Below are 8,445 nucleotides of genomic sequence, written 5' to 3'. Positions count from 1 at the left end.
CCAGGAAGCCGGGCCCTGGCTGTGCCCACGGCAGGTGGGGCGTGGGCACGAGAAACCGAGCTCCCGTGACGGGGACAGGCCGGCTCCGGCGGGACATCCCCAGACAGAGGGCTCTTTGTCAGGCCGGGCCCCACCCCTGAACAGCCTCGGAAACAAAGCCGCTCTGTCCGCACTGGCCTCCCTCCCAGGCCCCTGGGCACCACCCCCAGGGACAGAGCAGAGCCCCCACCCAGGGCTCCCATCAGGCATCCCGGTCCGACGCTCACACGTCACTGCACAAGTCCCAGGCACAGGCTGGCCCAAGTGGGGTGTGCAGGGGCACCCAGGGCACGCTGCCCCACACCCACCCCGCGCTGCAGGCCCTGCCCATCTGTCCAGCACCCGGGCAGCCCCCCAGGCCTGAGGGGCGCCCGCCTCCCCAGACAGAGGCCAGCTGGAGCCTCGGCTCTGCCAGCAGGCCTCCACGGCGTTCCTCCGAGTGCTCAGCAAGGCCTGAGGCCCATGGCGGGGGGGCTGCCACGACCTCCTCGGGGGCACAGCCCGGGCCTGCTCCAGGCCCGCAGGGTGCAGGCGTGCTCTGCCCGATGTGGGGACCCAGGGCCCAGAGCCTGCACCGCTGGGGATGGACCCTGCCCGTCCAAGGCCATCCGGACGTGGGGCGCCTGCAGCACTCAGCGTGTGGGCGGTGGGACCCAGACGAGGCCAGGCCGCGCTCCTGCCAGCCTGGCCAGCTCCTGCCGACACTGGCCTTGCAGCTGGCGCAGCACTGCCTCCAGGCAGGCCTCCCGGGCCCTGAGCGCCTCCGTCACCTCGGCGGCCCACAGGCCCGGGCCGCCAGGCACCCTGGCCTCGGTCCTCACCAGCCGGTGGGGCCCGTGGGGCCGGGCCTGGCCCTCGTCCTGCTCCCAGGCCCGCTGCAGGGCTGCCAGGTCCTGCGCCACGGCCGCCTGCAGGGCCCGCCTCGCAGCTCTCCACTCGGGCCCGTGGCCACCAACCTGCACAGGAGACAGCAGCCAGTGAGCCAAGGGCGAGCCGCCCACCAGCACACAGCCCCGGGCCCCTTGGCTCTCACTGAGCCTGACCCCCACCCCAGCCCCGCCTAGACGTCACTGCTCCCGGGGCGGGGGACGACCCCGAGTTGGTGCCGAGGCCTGGTCCCTCCAGGCTGTCTCACCCTCATCCCTGAGCCCCAAGCCAGGGGTGCTGGGTGCCTGGGACGCGGCCCGCAGCCGGAGCAGCTCCGCAGCCCTGAGCCCTCAGGACCACCCTGCCTCGGGCCCAGCTCCTCCCTGAGGTATGGCGGGGAACTGGGCCTGGCTGCTGCCTGCAGGCCAAGTCCCGGGGGTCCGCTCAGAGCCCAGGGCGCAGACCTGGGGAGCCCACCTCCAGCCCCACCCAGCACTCCAGACATCCAACAGGGTAGCTGGGGTGGGGCACCGGGGAGTCTGGCAGGTGAGCCCACGTCTTCCAAACAGTGAACGGAGCAACCCCAGCATGGAAGTCCACGGCCAGGTGGCCCAGGCCCGCAGCCAGCTCACCGCAGCCTGCCAGGCAGCCCGCCGGGCTTCTGCCGCCTCCCGCAGCTCCTCTTGCAAGGCCTGCAGCTCCCGCGCCAGCAGCCCCGCCACTCCAGCCTCTGGCTCAGGGATCCTGGGCAGAAACGTGGGCGGTGAGTCCTCCGGGGAGCAGGCATCCAGGACTGTGTCCTGCAGGGAGAGACCTCAGTGAGAAGGAGGGTGGCAGTCCCGGGCCTCAACCACGGGCCAGGTTCCCCAGCCAGCGGGGACAGCGAGCAGGGCTCAGCTCCCGCCCCAAGGCCACAGAGGGGGCTGGACCGACCCTCACCCCAGGGGGCCTGGATACCAGGGACGCACAGAGGCCAAACTTCCAGAAGGCTGAGACCCCCTGAGGAGTCTGGGTCTCCCCAGTAGCTGGGAAGGGTGGAGATGGGACAGACAGATGTCTGAAAAGAGCCCCACACTCGAAACCCAAGGCCCAGGTGAAAAACCGGCTTCAGGGTTGGGCGAGGGGGCATCCCCGAGACCTCTCTTCTCTCCTGGAGAATAGGAAGACCCACCAAGGCCCAGGGCTGCCGTGGCCAGGGCAGGGCAGGAGAGGGGAAGGGGAGGGGTGGGATGGGAGGGGAGGGGTGCAGAGGGGAAGGACAGGCAGGGGGTAGGGGGGGTGCCTCCTGACCATCCACTGCCAGAAGACCAGCTCCCGGCGCCGCCACTCCAGGGCCGCTTCTAGCCGCGCATTCTCCGTCTCCAGCAGCTGCAACAGCTGCAACACAAGCCCCGAGTCAGAGCCAAGCGCAGGGCCCCGCCATCGTGCTCACCGCACTCCCGCCCTGAGCCCGGTCGGCCTAGGCGGGCGGAGCCGTCTCACAGCAGGCTGACGGGCGGGGCGGGGCGGCCTCACCTCTGGCACCCCCAGGCCAGGCCCGCCAGGCCTTCGACCACCCCGGGAGCCCCCGTGCCCGCCGCAACCATGGGTCCTGCGGGTGGGGGCTAAGCGCTGGTGCCCCTCACTCGGGACTCCACGCCACATCCCCACTGACAGAGGGTTGCACCCTGGAGGCTTCGGGCAGCTGGGGGTCCTGGACAGCAGACTTCTGGGCTCTGGGAAGCCCCTCCCCTGTAACCCCCTAAACCCAAAGGTAGGGCAGGGGCTGTGCAGTGCCTGGCTCAGGGTGACGGAGGACAGGGCAGGGGCCCAGCACGGAGAACACAGCCGTATGGCCGAGCGCCCCGGCCTGCCCCCACACCCGCACCTGCAGACCCCGCACCTGCAGACCCCGCACCGGCGCGCGTGGGCCCAGGCGGCCCCCGTGCTGAGCCCCCCCACATGCCCAGGCCACCACGGCCTCAGGAAGCCGAAGGGGGTGAGGCCAGGTGTGGTCCACCCAGAGGGCCCACGGCAAGCGACAGACACATCGGCCTCCACCGCCTCCCAGGCCTCTGGTCCCCTGGGAAGGCCCAGGCCACTCCTAGAAGACAGCCCAGAATGTACTCCAGGGCTCAACAAGCAGCCAGAGCCAGCATTGAGGCTGCCCTGCCGACCTTCTCAGGAGCTACGCGGAGCCCCAGGCCACGAACATTGGCATGCCACTGGGGGCTGGGCACCGCTGGCCAGATGGCAGGGGGGCTGGAACACCAGGCCAAGGGCCAGCCCAGAGCCAGTGGAGCAGGTAGAGGCAGGCTTCCCTGCGGTGAGAGCCGCCCCGTAACCTGGGGGAGGGCTGTGGACCTGGGAGGGCGGAGCCACGTGCCCATACCACACACAGACACACGCACGCACGCACGCACGCACACACACACACACACCCCTGGTGGTGAGTGAGAAAAGCAGCTTCATCGGTTCCCAAGAACACTCCCGGGGGTGCCCATACCCCCCCACGCAGGCCGCACAGAAGCAGATGGGGGACAAGGACGATGCCCAGCGCCCACAGCACGCCTGGCCACTGACAGCAACCAGAGGCCACCCCAGAAGCTTCTGGGGCCCATCCTGAGAGCACAGGCCCTTCAAGTAGGCTGCTCCCAGCTGCCACCCGCAGACCATCCTCAAACCTTGGGAGGAAGTCAGTGTCCCCCTCCGCCTGGCCACGACACTGTTTTCAGCCCTGCGGCACCAACTCACACCAGCCCCCAGGCGGAGGGGGAGCACCCCCCCCGACCAGCGCCCACGGAGGCTGGGGTCCCAGACAGCACCAGGCTGGGGCTGCCACAGCCCCCGCGCTCCCCTGACCAGGGGACCAGGGGCAGGAGGCCCGGGCCCCGCTGAGTCACCCCAAAAGGGGACCAAGCCAAGGGCACACCCAGCTGCTGCCTCAGCATCTCAAGGGCCAAGCACAGTCCTGCCCACAGAGCCAGCAGACAGCCGCCAGGAACGCCAGCCAGGTGGGCCCCACGGGCCACCCTGACCCCACTTCAGGGAGCAGACCCCCAGGAGCACGCAACAGTGCAGCCAAGACCTGCCGGGCCCATCCTGAGCCTCAGTCATTCTGCCCGGCCAAGTGCCCCCAGGCCGGGCAGTGCCAGCTTCACTCTGGACAGCGAGAGCCCAGCACTCGAGCCGCGGCCACCGCTCTGTCCCAGGAGCCCCTGGCCACATGAGCCTCCGAGCAGGACACAGGAATGGAGGGGGCTCCCGAAAAGAAGGTCAGCAGAGTGGGCCACTCCCAGCCCATCACCAGGCAACACCTCCACAGGCACCCACACCCGTCAGCCCAGACCCTGGGTGTCTTCCTCAATTCCAGTGTCCCCCCGCCACCGCCACGGCTGGCTGCCAGCCACCCGACACCTGTGCTCTCCCCACGGCCCAGACTGCACCCAGCCACACACACTCATGGCGGCACTGGCAGGCCGGGGCAAGGAGAGGGACAGAGGCTGTGCCCATCCCCCACGCAAGCTAGATGGTGAGCTTGACGACCACCCACAGCCGATCCACTGCCTGGGGGTGCCACCCTCCCAGGCCCCTTCTCACCTTGGGCCACGCCCACCTCGGTCCCACCAGCCTCACCTGCCGGCCGCCCTCGGGGTCTCTGAGCAGCTCCGTTTCGGTGACAGACAGGTGGCCAAGGCTGCGGTCACTGTGGCAGCCGCGGGTGTATGAGTGGATCTGAAACGCAGCGCAGACCCCATGCTGAGCATTCGGGTGCCCCCCAGCACTAGGCACAGCACAGACCAGGAAAGGGGGTTCAGAGAGGGCCCAGCAAGGGAGAGTAGTCGGCACTGCTGAGGCTGGCTCGGGGCCCCCCAGGAGGCCCTGCAGAGGGAGGGGCACCCCCACCCAGCCCCCGCACCCCTGTACCCGCCTCAGCTCATCAAGTGGCAGGCCTGGGCGGTGGCAGAAACAGCCCCGGACAGGCTCGGTGGTCCAGTGAGGCCAATGGCAGGGACACAGGCTACCTGGGTCTGGGGGGGCGGGAGGTGCACCAGCAAGGGGAGGCCTGAAGGTAGCGGGGAGGCCAGCAGGGGGCACGCCCCACACAGCAGGAGCCGCTGGAGCCCAGACAAGAGGGAGTGAAGGCGTCCCAGGAAACGCAAGCTGAGCCAAAGACCCTCTGCCAGGGGTTCTAGCACCAAACAGTCCTGTGCTGGAGAGAGCCCAGGCCACCTACCCAGTCACTTCTCAGCCCAGAACATTCCCTGGGCCAGTGGGGGGACCCCTGTGCCCCCACAACTGAGCCCTACCAGCCGTCAGGACCCCCGAGAGAGCTGCCCACTGTGCCTGAGCCACACTCAGGGAGGACCAGGTGCCTTCCCCCCCCCGGCTTCCCTGATTCCCTGCCCCACAGATGCCCAGCAGCACCTGCTCAAGGCCCCTCCTGGACAATCTGGAGCCCTAGCGTCCCACCGTCAGGCCACCCCCAACCAGTCAGTCCCCAGCCAGGCCTGGGAAGACCCACATCCAGCCAAAGGCCGGCCCCATCCTGAACTGGGAAGCTGGACAGGCCTGTGCAGCAGAGAGGCGCTGCAAGAGTGGCACTACCTTGCCCAGGAGGGCGCACTGCTCCTGCTGACCGGCCATCAGGTTTCGCCACCGGAGCCGCAGCTTCCCCGTCAGCCACTGCAGGTGGCGGATGTCCACACAGCCTTCTGCTTCCACACCGGGAGCAGGCAGGCCAGGGCTGGCCAGGGCCTCACACTGCGGAGGGGGCAATGGTCACACGCTGCCCCCGCGCCCCACACAGGTACCCCGAAAGGGAAAGGAGGCCCATGGGAGTGACCACAGCCAAGTCTGAGGGGTGCCAGGAAGAGTTGGGGACAGACCCTGTGTACACACCGGGCCCTGCCCTGCCCTGCTCTGCCTCCGTGTGCTCGCCCGGGCATTCAGGAGGGCAACGCTGACCCCCACAGGGCCGACCCCGCCGATCCAGCTCCCGCACCCCGGATTTCGGCCCAGGCTGGGATTCCTGCACCCACCTCGCACACAGGCATCTCGTCGCCCAGCCGCACGTGGCTCTGGGTCAGCAGCCGCTCGGGCAGGGGCCCGCGGGCCAGGAGCCAGGCCAGGGCCAGCAGCAGCTCGCGGCCACCCTGTGAGCCTTCGTCCGGGAGCTGCACCAGCGCCCGCCTCGGGTAGCCCTGGGAGCGCAGCGCCGACTTCACCCAGCGGGCTTGAGCCTCTGCGATAGGAGACGCCAGCTCAGGGGGGCCACCCACTGGAGGCGACACTCCCCCAGACTCTAAGGAAGGGCCCCACGCGCGACCCCAGAGCAGAGAGCAGGCTCCGGAGGGTCCCGCAGGGACACGGGGACCCAGCCAGGAGGCGGGGAGGGGCGGGGCCACCACGGCGGGTCCGACGAGGAGGTGGGGCGGTGGGCGGGGCTCTGCAGAAGGCTGTCCCGTGAGTGGCTGGTGGGCGGGGAGGGGCGGGGCCACCAGGACGGGTCTGACGGGGAGGCGGGGCGATGATCGGGGCTCTGCAGAGGGCTGTCCCGTGAGTGGATGGTGGGCGGGGCCGGGGCCGGCCGGGGCGGGCCTGGCGGGAAGGCTTACCCAGGGCGAGCGAGGCCAAGGCGCCGTCGGCGGGCAGCGGCGAGAGCACACGGAAGAGCAGCCGCCAGAACGCGGGGGCCTGCGGGGATCAAAGAACCATTGCCAGTGGAGCTGGCCACCTCCCTTCGTCCACCCGCGGGCCCACCGCGCCCGGCTGCCTGCCCTGCTGGCCTCACCGCCTCCGGACGGTCGAACTTGGCGCGGCGGAAGGTCTCGGGGCTGGGCGCGGCGGGCAGCGTCCGGCTCAACGCAGCGATGGCCTCGGGCAGAGCCCGGGCCGCGTCCGCCGGGTCGGGCCGGCGCCGCCGCCGCCTCCCCATGGAGCTCCCACTGGCCTCCCCCGGACTGCGCGCCACCGCCTCCGCGCGTCCAATCCGCGCGAGCGCGGGGTCCCCGCGCCCAGTCGCCGCGCAAGTCCCGCTCCCCCGGGCCTGCCCGCCCAATCACCGCGCCGGCTGGGACACGCCTCCAGCTCCCCCAGTGAGCGGTGCCCCCGGCATTGGGTGCTGTCTGTGCCGCCCCGTGCGGAGGCACTTCCGGTGCGTCGAGAACCAATCAGCGTTGAGAACTCCGCGGGGCCCGCCCTCCGCGACTCAAGCTCAGCAACCCCGACACGCCTTGTCCGGATCCCACCAATCAGCTCCGCACCTCCGGTTGCTCCAAACGGCGGCCGGGCAACAGCCGGCGGCTCGGAGGGCACTGCTGCCGGGCGCCAACAACCCCGGGAGCGATCCTCTGCCTCCTCGAGCCCTCTTGGGCCAGGCCGCTGTGGGCTCCCGGGCCCCGCCGCGCGCGCCAGGCCGCAGACGCGGGGGCCGGCACCCGGGCACCGGGGGACGTCCCTAGACCGATCAGCCCCGCGTCACGCAGGCAGGTGCTCCTCCCGACCGGCCGGCGACTCTCCCCCTCAAACCTACGCCTGCAGACCCCCGCCCGGCCCCTTCCTGTCCAATCCAGCTTCTGCCTAGCTAACCCTTTACCCCTTACCTCGTCCCAACCCCACGCCTGCCTCTGTCCCGCCCCTTCAGCCTTCTTCCTACCACTGAAAAGCGGGATCCGCACGGCCACTTTGGAAAGCAGTTTGGGTAATTTCAGAGCTAGCCTTATTAAGTTTACTAGTGAGTGAGTAAGTGAAGTCGCTCAGTCGTGTCCGACTCTTTGCGACCCTATGGACTGTAGCCTACCAGGCTCCTCCCTCCATGGGATTCTCCAGGCAAGAGTACTGGAGTGGGTTGCCATTTCCTTCTCCAGGGGATCTTCCTCACCCAGGAATCGAACCCGGGTGTCCTGCATTCCAGTCAGACACTTTAACCTCTGAGCCACCAGGGAAGCCCACAGTACAAGTTCTGGGAATCTACAAGGACTCGGGTAGACATGGAGGAGGGCAGATTGCTAAGTCGTGTCCAACTCTTTGCGACCCCATGGACTGCAGCACGCCAGGCTTCCCTGTCCTTCATCATCTCCCAGAATTTGCTCAAACTCATGTCCATTGAGTGTGATGCCATCCAACCATCTCATCCTCTGTGGCCCCCTCCTCCTCCTGCCTTCAATCTTTCCCAGCGTCAGGGTCTTTTCCAACGAGTCAGCTCTTTGCATGAGGTGGCCATAATAGTAGAGCGTCAGCTCAGTCCTTCCAAAGAATATTACTTTTCATCTATAGGAAGTGTTCAGAAAGCAAGTGTACAGAGACAGGAAGCAGGTGACCTGGACAGAGGCTGGGACCAGGGTGTGGCAGATGGGCATGAGGGAATTTTTGTGGGCGAGGAGACTGGTCTATAGCTGGATTGTGCTGGTGGTTGCAGAACTCTGTGAACTGGTTAAAAAGCACAGAATGTGCATAGGTGAGTTTTATGGCATGAAATTATGCCTCAATAAAGCTGTAAAGAGGACAAGCGTAGGGGAAAGAAGGCAGAGAAAGTGCTCCCCAAACAACCCCAGCCTT

The 8,445-nt window shown here is 68.4% G+C and overlaps 1 protein-coding gene across 1 annotated transcript; it reads right to left on the bottom strand.

Moving 5' to 3' along the window:
- Window positions 1-671: 671 nt before the first annotated feature.
- TEDC1 (tubulin epsilon and delta complex 1) lies at window positions 672-6,823 on the bottom strand. The gene is made up of 8 exons (XM_052660011.1): window positions 6,680-6,823; window positions 6,504-6,582; window positions 5,928-6,130; window positions 5,494-5,649; window positions 4,522-4,620; window positions 2,197-2,283; window positions 1,539-1,706; window positions 672-995 (listed from the first exon to the last, which is right to left on the bottom strand). Exons 1-8 carry the CDS (start codon window positions 6,821-6,823, stop codon window positions 672-674), a joined length of 1,260 nt encoding a protein of 419 aa, XP_052515971.1.
- Between the last annotated feature and the right edge of the window lie 1,622 nt (window positions 6,824-8,445).

The sequence above is a fragment of the Budorcas taxicolor genome, chromosome 21 (genome assembly GCF_023091745.1).
Source record: "Budorcas taxicolor isolate Tak-1 chromosome 21, Takin1.1, whole genome shotgun sequence".
In the NCBI taxonomy this organism is placed as follows: Eukaryota; Metazoa; Chordata; class Mammalia; order Artiodactyla; family Bovidae; genus Budorcas; species Budorcas taxicolor.
This window is presented reverse-complemented; position numbering and strand designations above follow the sequence as displayed.

Coding starts and splice junctions, on each gene's coding strand:
- TEDC1 (XM_052660011.1), bottom strand. CDS start 6,823: ATGGGGAGGCGGCGGCGGCGCCGGCCCGACCCGGCGGACGCGGCCCGG. Junction 5,650..5,927: donor ACGAGATGCCTGTGTGCGAG/GTGGGTGCAGGA, acceptor CCCCCTCCGCAG/TGTGAGGCCCTGGCCAGCCC. Junction 2,284..4,521: donor ACCCCGAGGGCGGCCGGCAG/GTGAGGCTGGTG, acceptor CTTGTGTTGCAG/CTGTTGCAGCTGCTGGAGAC.